General features: G+C 40.7%; 1 protein-coding gene across 3 annotated transcripts in view; it reads left to right on the top strand.

The window, feature by feature from the left end:
• Positions 1 to 16,446, top strand: part of cep162 (centrosomal protein 162) — a 28,642-nt gene extending 12,196 nt beyond the window's left edge. For 2 of the 3 annotated variants that reach the window (XM_068736125.1, XM_068736127.1), the window contains 21 exons: positions 311 to 385; positions 1,835 to 2,041; positions 3,333 to 3,414; positions 4,039 to 4,315; positions 4,473 to 4,701; positions 4,951 to 5,099; positions 5,288 to 5,422; positions 5,550 to 5,681; positions 6,609 to 6,721; positions 6,926 to 7,025; positions 7,325 to 7,451; positions 7,579 to 7,742; positions 9,424 to 9,528; positions 9,615 to 9,842; positions 11,454 to 11,660; positions 11,813 to 12,107; positions 13,094 to 13,226; positions 13,312 to 13,453; positions 13,525 to 13,623; positions 14,356 to 14,490; positions 15,666 to 16,446. In XM_068736125.1, coding sequence (XP_068592226.1) covers positions 311 to 385; positions 1,835 to 2,041; positions 3,333 to 3,414; positions 4,039 to 4,315; positions 4,473 to 4,701; positions 4,951 to 5,099; positions 5,288 to 5,422; positions 5,550 to 5,681; positions 6,609 to 6,721; positions 6,926 to 7,025; positions 7,325 to 7,451; positions 7,579 to 7,742; positions 9,424 to 9,528; positions 9,615 to 9,842; positions 11,454 to 11,660; positions 11,813 to 12,107; positions 13,094 to 13,226; positions 13,312 to 13,453; positions 13,525 to 13,623; positions 14,356 to 14,490; positions 15,666 to 15,842 — 3,311 coding nt within the window. In that variant the 3' untranslated portion in view covers positions 15,843 to 16,446. The remainder of the gene's footprint in view (positions 1 to 310; positions 386 to 1,834; positions 2,042 to 3,332; positions 3,415 to 4,038; positions 4,316 to 4,472; positions 4,702 to 4,950; positions 5,100 to 5,287; positions 5,423 to 5,549; positions 5,682 to 6,608; positions 6,722 to 6,925; positions 7,026 to 7,324; positions 7,452 to 7,578; positions 7,743 to 9,423; positions 9,529 to 9,614; positions 9,843 to 11,453; positions 11,661 to 11,812; positions 12,108 to 13,093; positions 13,227 to 13,311; positions 13,454 to 13,524; positions 13,624 to 14,355; positions 14,491 to 15,665) is intronic. The other variant, XM_068736126.1, reaches the window with a different exon arrangement.
• The last annotated feature ends 7,769 nt before the right edge of the window (positions 16,447 to 24,215 follow it).

Genomic DNA, 24,215 nt, shown 5'->3' with positions numbered 1-24,215 from the left:
ACATTAAATAAAGAAGCACTACAGTGGAAACCATGTTAATACTAATAATGAATGTGTGTGTTATCTCACTCAAATGTTTCAAGTTCTCTGTTATTGAATCAACAATGATAGAGAAGCAGTCGTTAGCAATGAAAATCTCAGATCTCAGGCTCCCTGTTACAGTGCTCATTAGTTTTACTTGAAATTACAGACTGCCTAGTCAATGTATATATATTAGTGCTGTACTGCTATGGTGGGTAAATGGGAAAGGGTTGTTACCATGATCTGAGCTGCAAATAAAAGACGAACTCTAACTTAACTTTTGTCTCAGTGTCTCTCCATGATTCCCTGGATGACGCGGTTGGAGAGGACCGAAGAAAGGACACAGCAGGGTCTCTGGACAGAGGTAACACGAACACATAGGGTCAACTAAGGAAGAGTCCAGTAGCACAAAACAAAACAAGTACCAGACTCAGGCACGTGCACAGATAGACCCCTAGTGGTGCTCAAGCACCTGCCCTTTTGCCCTGAATGAGAAAAGTGCCCCTTCTACTGGAGCCCAATTTTTTCTTCATTCATCAGTATTTAAGTATTTAAAAAATTACTCTCTCTGTCATCAATTCCCCCCCAAATGTGTTTTGATATCTGACGGGGCATTTATTTGAGTTCTTGTGAGAATTTCGCCCCGACATGCTCCGCGGCGCTCACAAGCCCCCACCGCAGGCATCTTCTTTGTGTTGTTGTATAAATGCCGTTTAGACAATTTCGAAAGTATGTTGATCAGTATGTAGTATGTAGCCAATCATCTTTATTCATAAGGAAAATGTAAGCTAGCTGTCTAATCTAGCTAGTTTTTATTTTTTGATTGCATTTGGCTCAATATGGCCTTGTTTTGTCTGTTTTTGCCTGTTATTCATTTATTTATTCAATTTGATAATTTGAGTTAGTTTGTCAACAACAATAAATATATAAGTTGAAAATATCCTACTGTGTTTTTTATTTATTTATTTATTATTATTATTTTTAATTTCATAAATAATTTTGGCGATGGGTGCCCTTTTTTTTGGTTTGAGCACCTGCCCCCCAAAATGTCTGTGCACGTGCCTGACCAGACTATATCATATAATGCAATCAACAAATAAATCCAAATTAAGAGCAAGCTTTATTTAAAGGCAGCAGGCGATACACTATTGCCCTTTTCTTATTTGTAAATGTATTGCTCCATACATTATCAAGATTGGTTCACAATGGATCCTTTATGCCCATCTCATCCTTTTGAAAGATGTAGCACACTCATTCTAGAAGATTCTAGATCTAGAGCAACCAGACACGATATGTAGTAGTGAGCAGACTAGTTTCCTTAATTATTGATACACAACCCATGCTGCATTTTGTTTTTCTCAAAACATGTTGGCTGTTACAAATTTGTAATATATAAATGTAACTTAAAGGACACAAACTTGCTCCCCGTCTAAAAGTATTGCATTTTTTTAATTAAATATTGAGATAAATATCATTCCATCGTCTTAGAAAATCATAGCTTATGTTCTGATGAAGTCCACAAACGGCAAACTGTTGTTTGGGCAAAATATATTTTCTCACAATAAATCACTGAGCTTCCTTTGTTTCTTATTAGTCAAATCCATGACCTCACAATTCTTTGCCGTTTCCACACAAGTTCATTTCAAGTTCTATGTCTAAAAAGACTTGACCTGCATTGTATATTTTGTTGTTGTTTACTTTCATAATCCTACTATTATGATTGAGACGCCACTAGTGGCAGAAACTTCCATATTTTCTGTCTACGTTTCATCTTGTGTTGTTTTTGAAGTTCTCTAAATGAGTTTGCTTACAGGCCAGTCGTATGTGCAGAGTGGAGCCTCAGACATGGAGGCTCTTCATGAGGCCTACAGACAGATCCATGTCGTGGAAGATTCAGATGACCATCACCACCATCATTCATCTCTGGAAGGGAGGGGAAGGATCAACAGACCTGCGTCTCCATCGTCTCCTCCTCAACATGCCACGCAGTCTCTTCAGCCAGCATCGACCAACGACTCAGGTCAGACACCACCGTCACACTAACAACCTCGAGACCGTGAAAATGAGGAGGATTTCTAAACCAGAGCAGGTGTCTAGGGCTTCTTTCACAGAGAAATTACGTTCTCAGAGACTTTGTTTCCTGCATTCTGGTGATTTTTAAAGAAAATAACGAAATAATAACTACACTGAAACAGAATTTTTATGTTAAATACTTTCAATTTTACTTTTGATTCTCAGGGAAGAGAATCGAATAATTTGTCATTCTGGCATGAATAAATATTCATCAGTTTTTATTCATTGATTTTGTTTTCCCCTGCTTTAGTATTTCTTTCTCTTCGTAGACATACTCTCCATTTGTCTCTTTGTCCTTCACTTACTGAAGGCCCTTTAAGACACAACACGACCACAGAAGCATTGTGCTCTGAAACCCATCATTTCTAATGGCTTAGGAAAACTGTGAAACGAAATTGTGAGAAATATGAGATGGTGAAATCAGGAGAGGGCAATGGAAAATAGGAGTCTACCAGAAAATCCTGAGGATTGTCAAGTGTGACCACCAAACAGTATTTGGGGAATGGTGGCCTCCCTCTGTCTGTCCGTATGATTCACTGGTCTGACTGGAGGAATGATGATCTACAAAGCTGCATCCCAGTTAAAGGCAGGGTTGGTAATCTTGAGAAACCAGAAAGAGAACACTAGATATAAAAAAGCATCCAACTTAAAAACCCAGCCCAACTCCCTTCTAATAAAAGTAGCTAGCAGCGCTGTCTCCAAAAGCTGCTAAATTTAGCGGAAAAGTCGCAGAGTCAGCAACAATGACAGCCCGTCCCTTCAGGTCTTCTTCCAAAGCCACTCCCCCAAAATGATCATAATGATCATAAACGACAAACATGGACGTTGTTAGTATTCACAGCTGTTAAGATAGCAGCTTGTGGAAGACTCCGGTGACAGCGTTGAGTGCACAGGAAGAATACTCGCAGACAGACAGGTAGCCCATCCAATCGTTACATTTTGGCTGAATGAAATGATCGGACAGGCTTATCACAGTCCTTCAACAGCCACAGATACCGTTTTTCTTTCTTGTCAGATCATTTGATTCATTGATTTCTGTCAGGATGTGAGAATTTTATCAAAATATCAACAATATTTCTGAAGAAGATTGCCAACCCTGCCTTTAAGGGACGGACTCCTCAGGAAGACACAACCAGTGTATTGAATTAAACATCCAGGCAGTCCTTTTCACTGGTAAATACTGTACGCTCATTACAGGACTAAAGTATGTTGAATATTTATTGTGTTTGTGTATCTAGAGCTTCCGACTGCAGAAGAGTTGATGAGACCCATCAGGCCAGAGAAGGACCATATCAGAGGCTTCACCCTCCAGCCTGTCAGGTTAGGACTGTAACATCGTACCAGGAATTATCCCAAATAAAGACTGTACATGTTCTGAACATGTAATAACAGAAGTATTGATGGTAGAGCATGCATATCAATATAACTGTAATCCAGTTAAGACAGGATTGTCAAAAAAGATTGATTGCAGTTATTGTTTGACTGAAGACGTTTCAATACTAATTTGTACGGGATCATTTTGGTCGATAGTTTACCAAAATACCTAATGATAAATAATAATAATAATAATAAGCCTATGATCAATAATAATTATGTCTAATAATAATAATTTGCCTAGATAAATACTAATAATAATAAGCCTACCTGTGAACAAGAGAAACAGCTTTTTCTCTGCACCCAAAGGCTAAGCCTATGTACTTGTGAGTTCATCAACATGCAATTAACAAGAATATCTATCATCTACAGTCAGGTATTTGTAGGATGACACCTCTTCAATCTGAGATTCAACCAGGCGATATCCAACACTGTACCATGAATATCAGACACACATCTAATTTGTGCTTTATTTGACTTCCAAACCTGAATTTAGTTCTCAGTAAGTTAAAACAGTAACACAAACTGTTTTTGAAGAAGTTCTTGTCTCTTTACATTTTCTGATTACAGTGCTGTACGACTGGAGGACCAAGAAAAGACACCCCGCTTCTTAGAAAGGACTTTCCCAGACGTGACGTCTCCAGAGTCACACCTGGAGCGAGCAGAAAAGGCTGGCCCCGTAGCAGGGATACAGGCAACCAGGGGGTTGACCAGTCCCCCGTCCAGCTCCGCAGACCCCCCCAACCTGACGTGGAGCATCAGACAGGAAGTAGAGAAGCTGATGCAGGATCAGAACAAATGCTCTTCTTCCACGTCCTCTCAGGCTGAAAAAGCTAAGAAACAACAGGTGAGGAGCACTTCAAGCTATTCTCCATCTCAGGAGTGCTTGGATTTGTAATAGTCAGATAGAACATTTAGTGGGTGGGACCAGATCCAATAGAGCAAAGGCTAAGCTGTGGCCGTCTGTTGTTACTGAAATAAAGTGGGCCTAATGTTTTCCCCAGGCTTCGCACGGATCCACAGTGTCTCATTCCTCTACATCCTCAGTGAGGAAACCCACGGTGGCCCCTGTGAGAGGCAGGAGAGTGGAGGGGAGAACAGCAGGGACTTCCAGGTCCTCAGGGCTGAGTAGAGCTGCTGCAGCCAAAGCCCAGCATTCTGTTTCCCGTCCTCTGCAGCATCCACGAGAAAAAGCCAAAATCACAAAGAGCCAAGAAAAAGAGGACTTCACAGGTTAATGATGGCACTCACACACAAACTATCAAGTCAGTTAACTGCTCAGATGAGTAAGGATTAGTGTCTCTCACTACAAAAGGTATATACACATTTATTTTTCTTCACTTTTAAATCTACGCAAGCCTTTCTATCTTCCTCATGTTATTTATTATCTTTGGAATTGATTTTCTGGCATCAATGTGTCCTGCTTGGAGTTGTGTGTTTGTACTTAAAGGAGCTGAATACCTTCTATGTTTGTTTGATTAGCAGAGCCAGGTCTGAGGGTGAGCGGTGAGCTGGTGGCGTCTGTTCAGTCCTTAGTGTCTGTCCTCCAACAGCAGATCAACACCAGCGGTCACCAGGGCGCCACCGACGCACAGGAAGTCACCAGACTGACACATCGTCTTCCAAATAACGTAGGGAAATACTACATGTCATGTCAGTGTTGCTGCGCTAGTTAACCCTACTGGATGGCTTGGCAAAGTGTGAACCTCTGTGCATGCTAACAGCACATAGCGTGTTTCTTGTGACCAGACTCTATTATGTTAGGGTTCCTCCACAGTTCATAATGCATGAGATGTCAGTGTTGATGTCTGACTTGCAGAGGGAGGAGGGCGGCTCTCTGGTGGAGGAGCTGAGAGTCCAGCTGGCTCACAAAGAGAGGGAGCTGCAGATGATGAAGGAAGGCACAGAGGAGCTCCACTCACTCAGACAGCAGAACTACCTTCTGCAAAGCAAGGTGCTCAAACACTCACAGCTCAGGGCCTTTCAGCACAAAACATTTCTACCATGCCTTGTAATCGTATTGTTATACATCTTATACATCAATAAGTAGTAAATAAGCAGTGTGTTTTTTTTCTCCTCAGCTGCGAAGTGCAGAAGAAGCCAGTCAGAAGAAGAGATGGGCCGAGGCCACTGACTCTGCTGCAGAGGGAAAGCTCCAGCAGATTGATAAAGAAATAAAAGAGCAGGAGACGCTCATCAAAGGCTACCAGCAGGTTTGTCCCCCTGAATCTCTTGACGTGGTCGTCTTCACTGTTCATTCCTGTCAGGAATTAATCACTCTGATCGTCTTTTAATCTTTTTCTGATATACTGTAGTTCCAAGCTTGTCGACTCTGTTGTGCTTTTGTGTTTTAAAATTTGTGTTTACAGAAATGTACTTGCTTTGTTAGGGTGTCGGGATGCAGACAAAAAGACCTAACTACTTTTAATGCTATCAAACAAAGAGAAATTCTCCCTCCTTCTAAAATGGTCCCAAATCGATAATAGAGTGCGTCCTTGTTTCATGAATGAGGTGGTACAAGAGTTGGAGCAGCGGCGCTGTGTGTGTGTCTGACTAATCGGCGACAGTCATCCCTGAAAACCCCACCCTAAAAGTTCCTGTACTTTCAGAAAGTACTACCCCTGACCACAGACTTTTTGGGGGGTAAATGACCCAGGAACTTAAGTTAGATCCTGATCCTTCTGTTCAAAACACAAAGAGTTCCTCCAAAGGTTCCTGGGAAAGTTCTTTTGGTTTAAAAGGGGCTTAAAAGTCAAAAATGTCTATTTTCTGCTCACTATAGTGTAAATGATGAAGTGTCTGTTATATAGGGACTAGTGAATCTGTGAATGAGGGAGGGATTTCTGTCACAGCCTAAGTTACCTTGTTGAGCTCCTGGAATGCTCACCTGCACACACATACATATATATATATATATCTACACAGTCTGACTGAGATAATGTCTCATTCCATCGGGGTAAACGTTTTTCCATTGTGCCAGCTCAGCAGTCTTACTTCATTCATTCTTAAAATGAAGCAGGCTGCCACCAAAGATCCTCACCCATGTCTCAATTGCATGGTTTGTAGTTTTCTTTTCTGCCTCTTGTAGTTTGAATAGTTGTTCTTATTCAAGTGCAGTAAAACTACGGTTTCTTTGACAGGAGAATGAGAAGCTGTATTTGCAGATGAAGGCTCAGCAGGTTAAGAGTAAGGCCAACGAGGAGGCCATGTTTAATGAAAACCAGAGGCTGCTGAATGAGCTGGCTTTCACAAGGTGGGTTCAGTAAAGGTGTGTCTATCAGCGGGGCTGATTTGTGAACAGATGTTTGCTTGTAAATGTCTTCCCAGTTTGAATGTCCATTTTATATTGTTAAAAATGTTGGCCTACCTATGAAGATTGTATATATACATTTTTTTTCAGAATATGTATTGATACATGTTGTTTGTATTCTCGATGGCATTTTTCCATCTTCACCAGGGATCAGCTGAATAAAACCTCAAAGACTGTGGGAAGTGTGTGCTTAATGGATCACACTCAACGCATTACAGACTTGTTGGCTCAACTGAATACATTTCAGGTACGTACCACAGTCACTGAAACCGTTCAGAAGGTCACCTATTCTATTCTCCAGCCCACACGGAGAATTCACTACGTTCACATATTCTAAACTGCCAACAGTAAATGAGTGACGACGGCCCATCGTCGTCTTTCCTGTGCTAACCGGACAATGTGTGGAGATTGCAATTACATCCATAGAACCAGCACCTTCAAGGGTTCATTCTTTCATCATCTCTGAGGGCTCAAGTTCAGTATTCAGTAACCCAACACCTGTTTTCAGCCCCCTCAGTTACCAAAGAGATGTGTTTCTGTGTGCAGAGGAATGAGGCCAAGCTGTCTGAGGACTTCCACAGACTGAAGCAAGGAAAGCAGGCTCTGGAGGTGGACCTGCAGCTGATGAAGAAAGAGTTGGACCTAGCTAAAGCTCGGGCCGTGTCTGCCTCAGGTATACTGGATTCAGAACAGTGCCAGTGGTAGACTTTAAATCCAAAGACCAAGTTTCTTCCAGACTTTTATACTGAGCAAGCTTTTGGTTTTACTGATGACGCGTCTCCATATTCTGAATGTGTCAGGTGACAAGACTTTTGAGATGCGCGTATTGGAGGAAAAGCACAGAGAAGAAGTGGCGGCCCTGAAGAAGAAGCTGCAGTGGTTTGCTGAGAACCAGGAGCTGCTGGACAGAGATGCTGGCAGACTGAAGGCTGCTACAGCTGAGATACACCAGCTCCAAGAGCAGGTGAGGCTCACTCGCCTCTTATCCTTGTGTCCTTGGGCAAGACACTTAACCACAAATTGCTTTGCTTCAGTCTATGAATGGGTGTGAATGGGTGAATTACATGTAGTGTTAAAGCGCTTTGAGTGGTCTGAAGACTAGAAAAGTGCTATACAAGTACAGTCCATTTACCATTAACCTCCAGGATCTATTCATAGTAGACGATACAAAGTCCTCCTCCTCTTATGTTCTGTTCCTTGCAGTATCACATTCATTCATAGCATCTATGTACTTCAAAAGGCCACTTCATTTGGTCACATAATGATCTGTGAAGTGTTACAGGTCCTTAACAACTCCTCCCCACCATCCGCTAGTCTGGATCACATCTGAAGCCCAGTTACTGGGTGGCCTTGTATAAACAGCGTAGGGTTAAAAACACAGGAATGACTTGAAAAGCCACCAATCAGTCCGACTCAAAGGGCGCCTTTAAAGCGTGTTCCTTCCGATCTTTGACATTTGTAAGAGTCAAAAACAATATAACAGAAGAAGACGTATATTGTTTTGTGATGTGTTTTATCATCATTATTCTATTATGCTCAGGACAAGTTGTGATTGTTGCTGGTTTGTGTCATAATTTGTCAGTATGGAGATGCATAGGTTTAGGTGTTTCACCACACTCACACACAGATTAATACAGTGACATATTAATCACAAACATTATGGATTTAGAGACCAACTAATCCCACCACAAACACAGCTCCAGCTTCCCCGTGTCAGCTGTCTGCACTGACAACACTACAGCATGCGTTTCTCTCACATAACTGCAGTTTTCCATCTCTAGTCCAAACGATAGTTATGTATGTACCTGCGGTTCTATTAACTCAGGAAGAATGAAATAGAACTCTCCACACCCCTGAGAGAGGATTTCTGTTTGTGTATGTCTTGATAGGTGGACATGACCCGGGTGGAGTGAGTGCGGTGGAGGTTTTTCTTTTGGGATGTGGTGTATAAGGCAACATCACAGATTTAAAAAAAAAAAAATAATACAAAAATCTCTCAAAAAAGACCCCAAAGACTGGCACCAGAAATTAGTCTTTAGACTGTAACAATGCTGGATAGTTAGTGTTTGTAGTAGCTCCACAGTATGCACAATTTTAAATGGCTAAATTAAACGGAATGGATAGTTTTTCATTGTGACATGAATGTTTCATGCCACATTCAAATCACAAAGTGAGGAGGTGAGATGCATTTTAGTGTCATCCAGCAGAGAGCAGCAGAGACATTCAAACACTAAACGCATACTCAGTAGAGCCTTTTCTTTTTTGAGGAGAAGACGCATCCTCCATGCCGAAAGGAAAAACTAGCAACGGTCCAAAAACAGCTGAGGAGGCAGAACCACGAGTTTCATCTCATCCTCGTTGACAGCTAATGGCAGCATGACAGTTAGGCTTTTGCATTAAAACAGTATGTTGGAAATATAATACAACAATATGATTTCTCATCTGCAGCTACACTAATGTTTAGTGTGTCTGCTGTGTGGGAATCAACTTGTGTGGCAGCAGCTAATAATTGCAATTAGATTTTATTTGTAATGTAATTGTAATCAGCCCTAGTATCAGCTATGATGTGTGACAGAACGACGGTTTAAGTTGAACAGTTTAATGCTGCTTACTGGGTTGGAACTGACAGCTTGTCTCCGTTTCAGGTAGAGAGGCTGAAACTGGATGTGGGCAAAAGAAGCAGTGAGCAGCAGACGAAGAGCAAAGAGAAAACAGTGGACACTAAGAGGATGCAGGACCTTGAGCGACAGGTCTCTCACACAAGCTAACCTCTTCCCCTTCCCTCTGCAGTTCATGTCCCTTCATTATTTCTGAAGAGTCTTACTCTCTTCTCCAGGTGAAGGAGCTGGAGCAGATACTAAGACGCAGAAACCCAAACTCGCTGCCCGCTCTGATCTACGCTGCAGCCGCGGCCGGCTGTCAAGAGGAGACGTCCCCTTCGCCCAGCAGGATCAGCGCCCTGCTGGAGCGCAGGATCCAGCGTCTGGAGGCTGAGCTGGAGGGTCACGATGAGGAGGCCAAGCGCGGCCTGCGGGCCATGGAACAGCAGTTCCACAGGATTAAGGTACAGCTAAAGGCAATTCAGATATAACAGCTGCTGTATGATGTAGTCACCTCTCAGTGTCAACAATTTAAATGACAGTCAGATCAGTATAATATTCTTTTTAAAGCAGCACATTTTACATTGCAAATATGCTTAGTGACGATGCGGTAACACTGAGTTACAATCTAATCAGTATAAGGGAGTTGTGGTGTCTGTGGCGACTTTGCAGCTGGTGCACCTGAAACGTCAACCAGCCTGAGCTAAAGGTGATAGGAAGGAGGGAGAGACCATTTTAGAGACGGAGCAGCAGCTCAGAATATGGCCCAAGCTCTGGTTGAAAGTTTCTGGAGTGGATGCTCCAGAGAAATATAGAAACTTGACGTTCAAAGGAAAGATTAAAGGACAAAAAAAAGAAAGCGATCAACAGCGAGGACATTCCTGGGGGGGAAGTGGCGAGTTCCCCTGCAGACATATGTCTTAAACACAAGCTTCTGTTGGCGCTCAAGCTTCGAGCACTCTCAAAGCCGTTTATGCTCAACGCGCTGTTCGTTGCATTATTCTCCAAACGCCAGAGGGCATGCAAACAGAATGTCCTGTGAAAAAGCAAGAAGATAAAGAGTGAAAGACCATCGACTGTAAGTGTAACCGGCAAAGCGCCATAAACCAACCTCTACTATGACGAGGAGGAATTGTAACTATCTGTAAACTCATATCTCATATTCATGCACTAAAAGAAATGAAGGTTGAAAACAATCCTGTAAACAATTCGATTCGGCTGCAAAATATTTACTGACATTTCTATTTTTAAGACCTCTGTAAAAACAAATTGGTCTTCTATGGAAAATCTTCAGACATGTTTCTATTGCTTTTGTCAGTGAACTATTTGTGACGCCATGTCACGTCGCGCACGCCAAGCCTCGTACCGGCTTCACTACGCCGAGTATAAACCAAGCTTAAAGCAGTGTCGGCAGTTTTACTGTAATCACTCTCACTGCCAGCAGGGGGGGACAAACGTTCCGCACTTAAGCAAGACTTTTCTCACTGCTGTTAGATGAGGAATATCACAGAACACATGTAATAAGAGGAATTTATAACCACATTGACAAGTGCAGACAATGAATAGGCAGCCAATTAGCTTTAGCTGGACCACCTATATACATTACATCTGTTGCGTCGCTTCTCCCGCACATAACAATGTTTGTCTGCATGGTCCCTGCCACCTAAATCAATGCCAGATTTATTTTTGTTTGTTTGTTTTCATGACTAAGGAATGAAGAATAAAAAAGGAGAAGTGGTGGATCCTGTCAGATGCTCAGATCAAATGCAAAAAACTGGCTGATCTACACTATTCTGAATTAAACGTCACATATTACCTCAGAAAATACATAAAAGGCTGTATGCCAGTGTGTCTTGTATACAAATGTATTTATCTAATCAATAAAATTGTCTTTGGTTTTAATATTCAAATGCTAAAGTGGATCTCTAGCGCCAGGATTTTCGTAGGTAGTAAGAGGAGGCTGGATCACAGGATTGTATTTGTTATCAGATTGACAAACACATTGTCATAAACTGCAACAAAACGTCATGCAAAACAAACTTTACAAACTGATTAAAATTGTGCGCACCGTTCAGCTGCGCTACGAGCAGCAGATCTCCGAGCTGGAGCAGCAGCTGGAACAGAAGCAGCAGTTGGAAGCAGCGGGGCCCGAGCCCCGGACGTCTCAGGCTGGAACACGGGAGGAAGAGGAAAGCCATCAGGAGAGAGAGAAATCTCTGCAGGACCAGATCGATCGTCTCCAGCAGCAGCTCAAACACGCAGTTGGCACAGGAGCTTCCCAGGTTGTTAACACGCAAAAACACCTAACGGCTATAGCTTCACTGATTAAACACAACTCACAGAAATGTGAGATTCTTTGAGAGACTATGTAAGATATTGATCTTAATGTGATGATCGTGAAAACCTGGAAATCTAATCTTACTACCCTCCACAGGCCCAACCCAGTCCAGGCCGACACCAGCGCCAAGCCGAGGCAGCGTTTGGAGCTCGGATAGAGCGTCTGAACCAAGACCTGGCCTCAAAGACGCGGACCATTCAGGACCTCTGCCGCACTGTGGAGAGACTGCAGAAGGAGAGGAGGAACATGATGTCCGTCCCCAACCCACGAGCAGAAACCCGTCCTACAGAGACGAAGAGACAGCCAGCCTCAGCCAAAACTACTGCAGGAGGAGAAGAAACGTTTCCAGCTGCTCATTGTGAGAAGACCTACCAGCCCACCGTCTTCACAGGTATGGATGTGGACGTTTGGCTGAATACTCCATTCTGACTGGCAGCAGGATGTCCATTCAGGATGTCCATTCAAAACAACGTTTTCATTGCATAAGTACCTGAGGGGATGGTAATGATTGTTCCAGGTATTAGCAAACCCTCAGGTGCTACCAGGGAGCGTAATATAAATAAATGGTCTTATTTTTTGTCTTTGACAAGTGACCATTTTACTTAAAGGATAGATCTTGGGGTCCATCTTGAAACAATACTTATATGCCTTAATCCTTCCTCCTGTCCACCCCTGCCATGAAGAAATCATGGCAGGACAATTTGTCCTACACTAAGTTCAATGTAAAGAAATAAGATACAAAATCCATAGTTCTTGTTCTGACCAAAATACACTCTAAAGTTAAGAAGCTTCAGAAGTCTGGGTTGGTGAAATGAAGTCTTTTCATCACAGCATTCCCTCTTAGTGTTTCCCCAAACACTGTTTCCTCACAGGTGTGGTGGAGGGGCAGTAACACATGGTGAATTATGCACTTATCAGAATAACATTGGAAGATTGGAACTTGATTTGTTGAACGCAGACTGCTGAAGCCTAATAATACTCATTTAAGCTGAATTTAAGAATGCATTTTTTGTACAAAGCAAGGACTGTCGATTTTGGAATCCTATTAGGAGAGGACCTGCGACCAGAAACTTTTTCAGTGTACAATATGTGCATGAGAGGGTTGTTTTAATACAGGAAGAAAAAAGAAGTGGACTTGTCTTTGTAATAATGGTGCAACAACATACAGCAGCACTCAAAATAGGACATTAAATGCATACAACCTGTATTACCTTCATCATAGTCATTACTTCTGATGGTATGTAAAGTTACATACCATCAACGTTAGTTGTCTGGTGCTGCATGAGTTTAATACTATGCCTGAGGGAGCCTCAGGTACGCTCACAGTTAGCTGAGCATTTGAACACTCATTTTATTGTGATTGCACGTCTTTGACAGGCAGTCACATCTCGGAGGTTCTGCAGGAGAACGAGGCTCTGAAGCAGAGCGTGGAGCGGCTGCAGCTGCACAGTGAGCAGGAGAGGGAGGCGTTGAGGTCGGACGCTGAACAAGCCAAGGAGGAGCTGTGCAGGTCTGTAGCAGTACGAACACACCAGCTGACATTTGCTGCAGAGCACGGATGCAATCTGACGGCTGACGTGAATGTGATCTGTTAGGCTGAAGAGGCACTCTGCAGAGCAGCTGTCCTCCGTGAGAGCAGAGCACCACAGGGTGCTGGACCAGCTGCATGCCACCCATGCCCTGGAACACTCATCCTCTAAGATCGCTGAGCTGGCCAATAAGCTCAACACTCAGGAGGTACGGGCTCAGTCACTGGTCACAACGTCGTGAAATGACGCTGTCGCTTTAACCGTCACTTTTACCTGCAGATCACGGTGAAACACTTGCAGGAGCAGCTGAAAGAGGTGCAGGGAGCTAAAGATGCTCTGGCAATATCCAGGACTCGAGAGGACGCTCTGCAGAAGCAGGTGATGCTAGAAACATTTCATCTGTTATTCATTTATTAGAATATAATGTTAGGATTATTTTGCTTATTGTTTATCTTCTGGATTATTTTGTATTTGTGATACTTTTCTTTCATTATTATTTTGATTTCCCACCTTGACTCCAGCGGTGACCAAACCATGCAGTAGCTCTTAAATGCACAAATACATCATTTAAATATATGAAGACATCGGTGTCACAAAATGAAAACACTATAATATAGTGTTTTCACTGCATATTATGCAACATACTTAAATGGAAGTAGATGAAGGCAAAGAAAAATAAAATGTGAGTGGATATGGATCTTACCAGCATCTTTTTAGCAGCTGTAACATTAGATAGCGATATTATTTTCGTCCAGGTTGTGAAATCTAAAGAAAAATCGCTGTTAAAAGTCAATAGTTTGGGACAATTTGTAATTTAGGACTTCCAAAATGTGAAAGTGGGTGACTGAGTTGCAAAGCTTGGCATCCCTATTGGATGGCGAAACGGCACAAAACTTGTTCTGGATTGGATTTGTTTCCAACAGCATGGACATATCATATCATGGACACAACATATCTTTAGAGAGTAGTAGAGAGCTCCCTTCCATTGATGTGTAAATATATATTTCAAGATGTATTATCACATTTCATTCGAACCAAGATAAAAAGTGAATTCTTTTGTTGACTGTTTCTTCTCATCATGTTAACATAAAGTCACTGTTTTGTGTGTAGCTGACCAGACTACTGAAGGAGCTGAAGGAAGCTAAAGAAGCTCAGAGCCCAGAGGTGAAGCTCCTGTGTGGCCTGGAGAGGAAGATCCTCAACATGGAGCTCAGACACCAACACCGAGAGAAAGAGCTGCAGCAGGTACACATGACGGCACAATTTAATGATTATATAGAATGTTGAAATGACCTGTTACTGTGGCTTGCTGTATTTTGGGGGGGGCACTTAGATGGCGTTGTTCTCTTGAGTCACATGGAGGCCTTTTATATTATAGAAGAAAATGTAAGAAGGCTCTCACATGCCTCTTGGTGAACTCCACATGTGTTTTTCTTTAAGCAATAGCTTTTCTTTCTGGCATCTCTTCCACTAAGGCCAGCTCTGTAGAGTGTGCAGCTTAAAGATGTCCTACGGACAGATACTCCAACATCTCCTCTGTGGAGTTATCTTTGGTCTCTATGGTGCCTCCCTGTTAATGTCTTGCCTGGTCCATGAGTATGGGTCCTCTCTACAGGTTCCTTGTGGTGCCATATTCTTTCCATTTAATCATGAGACTTCTGAAGGTAATTGATCTTATTTAGGGGCTTCATAGCAAAGGGGGTGAATACATATGTATGCAACACTTTTCAGTTTTGTTTTTTTTAATTAGAATTTTTGAAAACAATTTTTTATTTTCATTTCACCGATGTTGACTAATTTGTGTAGGTCCATTACATAAAATCCACATAGCCATTTGTTTTTTTTATTCAGGCGTGTGATGAAACAAAAGAGGAAAAACAGCAAATGAGGTGAAGACTTGTAGGGCTCTGTATATGTCAGTATCATTCAATCAATAGAAGGGTTTCGAGCCGGAGCCGGGTGAATCCTTCAGGACAGGTTGCTCCCTACCATCAGTTATCATCCGCATGCTGATTCCCTCTTGACTCAGAGGATGAGGAAGTGACCGTGAAGAAATCATTTCTGAGCTCTTTTTCTCATCAAGAGAATAAAATCTTGCAGTGTTTGGTCGCTTCTGTCCTCCATTATTAATTGCAAACCAGCTGTTGCACCAACCCAAAAATAGCAAGAGTTGGATTTAGTATATTCATGAACTCTGTTCAAAATGAGAAGCTCAGTAGAGACAAAAGCTCTGCTAAAGTTCCTGTGCTGAGAAAGGCCCAACAAGTATGTTTGCTGCATCGTCGGTGACATAGATGGCAGGGACAGTATCAGAGATGGACAATGTATCGTGAGGTGGCTCATGATTTTCACTAGCCAACACATTTTGAAGACTCTGGAGAATGTAGAGAACAAAGTTGCTCTCCCTCCCTCCCCTGCAGGTGATCGGGGGCTCGTGGCAGACGTCAGAGGCCAGTCAGCAGTCAGAGGTGGAGAGCTGGAAGCGTCTGGCTCAGGACAAGAGCAGAGAGTTGGAGGCTTTCCGTCTGGAGCTGGACTCCATCCTGGACATCCTGAGACATCTCCAAAGACAGGGAGTGGTCCTCCCCCACTCCTGACACCCCCCCCCCACACACACACCACCACCCAGAGGAGTTAATGCACACGCAAGCTAATGCTAATAATTGTGTATTGAAGCCAAAGACGGACATCAGCAGCTGCCTTCATAGCAGCAGCACTTATTGTTAAAACATACAAATAGAAATTAAGCTTCAGTATACTCAGAGAGATTGTTGGGTGTCAGAAACGGAAACATTTAAAGCCATGAATGTATGAACAAAAGAACACGCACAGTCTTTATACACATACTGTACCTGTTTCTTATTTTTGTGTGTATTTTGTAGCTGTTATCTATTTTTATTTTTTTTATTTAAATTATTGTAACTTATTTATGATGAAGTTAAAATAAATGGGGTTTTTTTCAAGTCTAAGCTGTGATACTCCTGACAGCGTCACCTTTTTAAGTAGTCTAATCCTTGTCATCCTAATGCAAAGGATTTATTTTGTACCAAAGACTTGGAGGTATTTACTCAGGTGTTGCATTCTTTTGGGTGCTAAACAGTCGACCCACAACCCGCAGCTCCGGCGAGTGGTTCCAGTGGTTCCTGCGAGGCCCCTCACATGTACCAACCACATGTAAAGGGCCCAGAAACCCTGTGTGAAATAATGGACAGTGATATTAAACTGGACAAATAGACAATTGCAGTTGTAAAATCTTTTCCAGCTCAGGTTTTTAGCTAACGTCAAGTCTATATATATATATATATATATATATATATATATATATATATATATATATATATATATATATATATATATATATATATATATATATATATATATATATATATATATATATATATATATATATATATATATATATATATATATATCTTTTAGTGCTGGGCAACTTAACGCGTTATTATCGCATTAAGGCATTAATTAATTAACGCCAACACTTATTTTATTGAGCATTAATGCAGTTTTTTTTATGCAATACGTTGATGCCAGCAAATCACCCAAACAAACAGTGGAGGGAGGCTTCGGCAGACGTTGGATGCAGCGTGTGGGAGAAGTATAGATAGACAAAAGCAAGACAAGCTAACAAATGCCACAGCAAAGTGGATAGATACAAACTGCAGGACGATTAGTATTGTGGAAGATGTCGGTCTGAGGAACGTTCTTAGGATCGTAACGAATGACGGCATGTATGAGCCTCTCAAGACGCACCATCACAAGAAGAACACACGAGTTGTATGAAAAGGAGAAGACTACAAAAGAGACGGTGTTACAACGTGCACCAACTGTTGCTCTCACTGGAGACTACCGAACATCGCTGGGTAATCATCATCACCTTGGAGTTAAAGTGCATTATATTGATGAACAGTGGGAGCTGCACCGGGTAAACACGTTTACTTGCTTTTCTTCAATAAAGTGTCTGGACAGTTGATTTAAAGTTGCATGTCATTTTCATGAATACCTGATGCTTTCTTTCACCACTGACTAAATATGCATTTTCACTTTTTATGCTTTTAAAAAGTTTTAGGCTGAGGGGAGGCCAAAAGTGGATTTTGTGAAAGTAAACACATGTTTTGTTGCTTTTCTTCAATAAAGTGAGATCAGACAATTTGTCTAAATTCAGATTAGACTTTGGAGCAAATGGTTCATAGTTACAAAATCATTTAACCTTAGCAGACCACCCCAAGGTGTTACTCAGAGAGAACCAGGACATTCTGATGTAGCATTTCAAAATTAAAGCCCTTCAAAATAGCATTCATGAGCTAACTTCAAATCACATTCATGAGACAATTTGTCTAAATTCAGATTAAACTTTAGAGCAAATGGTGCATAGTTACAAAATAATTTCACCTTAACAGACCACCTCAAGGTGTTACTCAGAGAGAACCAGGACATTCTGATGAAGCATTTCCAATTTAAAGCCCTTCAAAATTGCATGCATGAGCTAACTTCAAATCACATTCATGAGACGATTTGTCTAATTTCAGATTGGATTTTAGAGAAAATGGTGCATAGTTACCAAATCACTTCACCTCAGGTTAATAGCAGACCACCCTAAGGTGTTATTTAGGGGGAACCAGGACATTCTGATGAAGCATTTCCAATTTAAAGCTCTTCAAAATCACAAGCATGAGCTACCTTCAAATCACATTCATGAGACAATTTGTCTAATTTCAGATTAGATTTTAGAGAAAATGGTGCATAGTTACAAAATAATTTCACCATAGCAGACCACCTCAAGGTTAAACTCAGAGAGAACCAGGACATTCTGATGAAGCATTTCCAAATTAAAGCCCTTCAAAATCGCATGCATGAGCTAACTTCAAATCACATTCATGAGACAATTTGTCTAATTTCAGATTAGATTTTAGAGCAAATGGTGCATAGTTACAAAATAATTTCACCTTCACAGACCACCTCAAGGTGTTACTCAGAGAGAAACAGGACATTCTGATGTAGCATTTCAAAATTAAAGCCCTTCAAATTTGCATGCATGAGCTAACTTCACTTCACATTCATGAGACAATTTGTCTAAATTCAGATTAGATTTTAGAGCAAATAGTGCATAGTTACAAAATAATTTCACTTTAGCAGATCACCTCAAGGTGTTACTCAGAGAGAACCAGGACATTCTGATGAAGCATTTCCAAATTAAAGCCCTTCAAAATCGCAAGCATGAGCTAACTTCAAATCACATTCATGAGACAATTTGTCTAAATTCAGATTAGATTTTAGAGCAAATGGTGCATAGTTACAAAATCATTTCACCTCAGGTTAATAGCAGACCACCTCAAGGTGTTACTGAGAGGGAACCAGGACATTCTGATGAAGCATTTTCCAAATTAAAGCCCTTCACAATCGCATGCATGAGCTAACTTCAAATCACATTCATGAGACAATTTGTCTAATTTCAGATTAGATTTTAGAGGAAATGGTGCATAGTTACCAAATCATTTCACCTTAGCAGACCATTTCAAGGTGTACTGCACTGTCGGCAGCAACTCAAGCTCCAGAGGATCAAGTCCTCCGGGCTTGCCCCACACAGCGACACCTATCACCATGCAGGGCTTAAGAGCGCGACTGAGTCTTCCCCACAGTCCAAACGCCCACCGACAGCATTGGCTCCGAGAAGCCAGGGCTACTACCTGGGTGACTCCGTAGTCTTCCCAGAATGCAGTTCTTAAGATATGCTGCAGGACACTCCCCAAACTGCTCAACACAATGTGCATGAATCTGCTAACATGATAGGGCAACACCTTGACTGAAATTGGTTGAAAAGCTTGCAAGTTCCTCAGCCAATTTGCCAGATGATAGACCTTCACGTCAACAGAAGTTCACCATCCCAGCATAACTAAGATGGGTGGGGAGCCCCCCAGGAAGCCTGACCACAGTCGAATAAAATAAAATAAAATAAAAAAAACGTTATAAAACATTAGCGCCATGCTTTGTCGTCAGAGTTAAATCTGACTGTCTGCAGATGCTATGACCAGTGGTTTTGCCGCGGCCTGCCTCAGAGCTGTCCAGGTGTTCTCTGTGGAGTTGCTAAAAACAGCAGTGGCAGGCTGAAGGTCTAGATAATGGCATGTTTGACTAAATCCCCAAATTCCCAGGGAGCCGTTAGCAGTAATGAAATAACACTATATATTACAATATTGCAGATATTTTAAATCATACATGCAACAAGTCACAACAAAAGTTGAAGCTGTTGCAAGTAACTCCACAAATTAAGCTGTCTATGTTTGCAAATTCATATTCAAATGCTAACATATTGCATCCTGTGTACTGTATGGTAACTATTGCCACACCCAAATCTCACCTGCATCTGAGTTTGGGAATTAGTTAGTTGATGGATTTAAGACCTTAAAACTGTTTTGAACTGAATTATTAAATACATTTGTCTTAATAGTTATTAAAACAAATAATAATAATAAGACTTTCTATTAATTCTTTTTTGTTTGCGTGGCAATAGGAAGAAAAGATTACCCGATTTGCATTTTTTAAAAACAATTTTCAACTCCTCCAAGAATATTTGAATAATCACAAGACGGTGTTTTACGTATTAATACCACTAGATTTCACCATGACTAATATAACATGAATCATACACGTAGTATTATTAAATATAGGTATTGCCTGGTGATAATTAAACGTGATAATAACCACATGAAAATAATCATAATTACGTCAATGATAATACATTGATAATACATTGATATAACAAGCCCATACCAACTCAAATTCCTCGAACATTTTGATTATTTTTGCTGTAAAGTTCTTAATTAAATAACGATGATTCATGTGAAATGAATAGAATAAGACTGTATTCACTCAGATAATATTCACATGCAGTGGTGATGTTTCTACACAATTCTACATCTAAAAGAGATATTTTCACTAAACTCCAGGGTCGCGAGGCGATTCATTAATGATTAATGTGTTGAACTTAAAAGCAGCCGATAATCAGCTCTGAATACATGTTTCAACAGTAAACTCAGTCCTCCTAGCTTAAATGCATTTTAGGAAAATTGCTACCGAGGAAGTTTTAGATGATTTTAGAGACGTTAAATAAGGAAAAACATGAATTTAGTTTGTCTTACCAGGCTGCTGCTCTTCTTTGACAAGTGCATTTCTTCAATAGTTTTCGTTAACTGTTATCTCCAAACAGTTCAGCTTTCCAGCGATCAGGTTTTTTTTTGCAGATCAACTCTTGTGAAGTCCAAATGCAAAGTGAGAAAGTGCACAGATAGCCCGAGGGTCCCCCATTTGGACGACCTAGTACATAAAAACTTAAGAGAGTTTTGTGTTAAAAGTAACTGGCAGAGAACCCACGAAGAACGAATATAATGATGTTATAGTTCTGCAGAAACCTCAGCGTCCTGGGAACAACATGAACTAGGTCACTTCTACATGAGACAAACACATCTCCCATCAGCCAAGCAAACAAATAACAAAATATCATAAATCATAACTCGATATGACTGGAAAAGACCGGAGAAAACAGCTGCTACACTCCGTTAGCAACGTGCTACCTACGAACATGCTTGACGGAGATTACGGACATATCTTCCATTTCTCTCTCCGGTAAACCATCGCAGAGATATTCAGCTTCGAACACAAAAAGTCACACAGCTTTCATTGAATATTGTACTCACTTTTGGTCGAATCTCAGCGAAAAAATGAAATATCTCCGTACTTCCACTGCTTGGTATGTCCAGCTACATGTGCTCCGTGTGAATCAGTTCGATTCGTGTCTCTCCGACACTCCTCGGCTTCTTGGGAGGGTTGGAAGCTCAGCAAATTAGATTTCAGATCTGCCATCAGATGGGACGTTTTTGAGCTTTATTGGCTAATAGTGCTCTCAATCATCTAGTTCAATTCCAGGCAATTCTATTGGCTCCTACGGTTCGAAGAAGGTCTCAATGGTGAATATCGGAGAAAGGGGGGCTGAAATACAGCCCTAAACAGAGAGAGTGGGCTGAATTAAACTAAAAAGGGCTTAGAAAGAGCTTAAAACACTCAAAAAAAAAGCCCAATCTTCTGTCTTTTGATTCATTGAACATCAGGAGTGATACATAGAAGTGATATAGAGTGTTTTTTAATTTAAAAAATATTTTTTTATTCAAATATTGGAATATTTAATCAGTTTTTTAATTTTATATGCTCTATATTTTATAAATGTTTCACTGTATCTATGTATAACTGTGTATAGAGAGCCTTTATCAGTTGTTATAAGAGCTGGGAATATTTTAAATCTTGGATTTCCATACTTTCCAAAAAACAATATCCTGAAATTGCTGTTTTTCCAGGGCGAGCTTTAGAATTTTCCAAGTTGTGCTGTGTTCCATCCTTATCTTATGTTAACCTGTAACATGTATACTGATATTTCCATGACTTTTCACATCTCAAAAATATATAATTTAAAAAAAAAAAAAATTATTTAATTATACACTCAATTAGGTATTTCTTATCTTTTTTCGAGCTGAGGCATGAAAATAGGCCTCGTTTTTAAGTGAGCTGTCAACCTCGTCAGTGACGAACGACCGCGCGAACGAACGCTCGAACGTCACTGACGTCACTGATGCATGTCTGTAGCCTGTATATATATTTATATAATAAATGATACATAAAGTATCATAAAGTTGTCCGTCCTTTGTTTCTATGGGTGTTTTTTCATGTAGCTAATCATTTTCCATACAGAGAAGAAGCTATTGTATCTTCTGCTGACAATATGTTAACTTATGTTCATAATATCTGTCTCGCGCAGGAAGAGTGTAAAATCAAAATAAGAAATTATCTTTCAGGACATGCAGCACCTGATGCGTCCATACTGAGCATGAAGGCATCATATTGAGAAAAGCCAACTCAAAATGAACCATGTTAACACTGTGACTGCACAATAACAATAGAAATGTGTGCAGTCAGTATTTGGTAGAACACAGTGAGCTCTTATGTAGTTTGAAGTTCAGACAATCTGCTTCCTTCATGAGCTGTTCGTAGCTATTTTTCTGATTGTGGATATTCTTAATCTGTTGTATGGTGTTTATTTTGATATGTTATAGGTCCGTATACGTTTTGATAGTTTGTTTTATCGCCTAATTGAAAAAACGAAAATACAGAAATACCATGGACAAACACAGCCGTTTTTCCGTTTTTGTGGTCTAAATCCGAAAACGAAAATAGCAGAACAAAACTCAAATAACGAGCCCATTTTTTTTTTGCAAATCCCTCTTTTGTTTTTTTTCTTTTGAAGAGAGACGTCAAGTAAGTATTAAGACATTAATATTATTAAGACATTCATTAAGACAGGTAGTAAGGAAGTATGAATATGTCAAAATAAAAGTCAAGGCAATAGAATGACCGTATGCAAGAAAAGTGTTAGTCTGTGACGCAAGCACATACCATTAGAAGAAAAATTAAAAATATATAAATAAATAAACGTGGGCTGATGGGAGTGTGTTAGCAACAGTAGTTGTCTACATGCGATTTAATGTGCATGTATCCACGTACACAGCAAAAATTAGGTTTTCGATTAATCGGTGAATTGTTTGATGCATTACATTACATTACAGTCATTTAGCAGACGCTTTTATCCAAAGCGACTTACAATAAGTGCATTCAACATTGGTAATCAGAAGAACTACTAGTCACCAGAAGTCATAAGTACATTTCCTTTTCCAAACAAGCATCTAAGAGCATGAAGCAGAGCATAACTCAGAGCCAAAGTACAGTGCAGAAACAAGAAAAACAGTTAGTGCTATAAGTAATACGAATACAATAAGTGCAACAAGCTAGTACAGTTGAAACCAGAAGTTTACATACACTGTGCAAAAAGACACATAACACTTTTTTTCTCACTGTCTGAAGTTAAATCAGACTAAACCTCTCCTGTTTCAGGTCAGTTAGGATTACCAAAATTATTTAACTTTTGCTAAATGTCACAATAATGAGAAAGAGAATTTCTTAGAGAATTTTTTATTACTTTCTTCAAGGTCAAAAGTTTACATACATTTCCTTAGTATTTAGTAGCATTGCCTTTGAACTGCATGACTTGGGTCAAACGTTTTGGGTATCCTTCCACAAGCTTCTTACAGTACTCTGCTGGAATTCTGGCCCATTCCTCCTGACAGAACTGGTGTAACTGAGTCAGGTTTGTTGGCCGCCTCGCTCGCACACGCCTTTTCAGATCTGCCCACAAATTTTCGATGGGATTCAGGTCAGGGCTTTGTGATGGCCACTCCAAGACATTGACTTTGTTGTCCTCAAGCCACTTTTTAACTATTTTGGCAGTATGCTTAGGGTCATTGTCCATTTGGAAGACCCATTTGCGCCCAAGTTTTAGCTTCCTGGCTGATGTCATGAGATGTTGCCTTAATATTTCCAGGTAATGTTCTTTCTTCATGATGCCGTCTATTTTATGAAGAGCTCCAGTTCCTGCTGCAGCAAAACAGCCCCACAACATGATGCTGCCACCTCCATGCTTCACAGTTGGGATGGTGTTTTCAGGTTTACAAGCTTCCCCCTTTTTCCTCCAAATGTAACGGTGGTCATTATGGCTAAACAGCTCCACTTTAGTTTCATCAGACCACAGGACATGTCTGCAGAAGTTAAGGTCTTTGTCTTGGTGTCTTTTTGCAAACTGTAATCTGGCTTTTTTATGTTTCTTTAGGAGTAATGGCTTCCTTCTTGCTGAGTAGCCTTTCAGCCCATGTCGGTGCAGGACTCATTTTACTGTGGATAATGACACTTTCTTACCAGCTTCAGCCATCATCTTCACAAGGTCTTTAGCTTTTGTTCTGGGGTTGATTTGTCGGACCAAAACACGTTCATCTCTGGGACACAGGGCCCGTCTCCTTCCTGAGCGGTGTGATGGCTGGACATTCCCATGATGTTTATACTTGCGTATAATTGTTTGC

This window comes from Cebidichthys violaceus, unplaced genomic scaffold (genome assembly GCF_023349555.1).
Source record: "Cebidichthys violaceus isolate CVI_PGR_0920_01 unplaced genomic scaffold, fCebVio1.0.p SCAF_7, whole genome shotgun sequence".
Taxonomy (NCBI): Eukaryota; Metazoa; Chordata; class Actinopteri; order Perciformes; family Stichaeidae; genus Cebidichthys; species Cebidichthys violaceus.
This window is presented reverse-complemented; position numbering and strand designations above follow the sequence as displayed.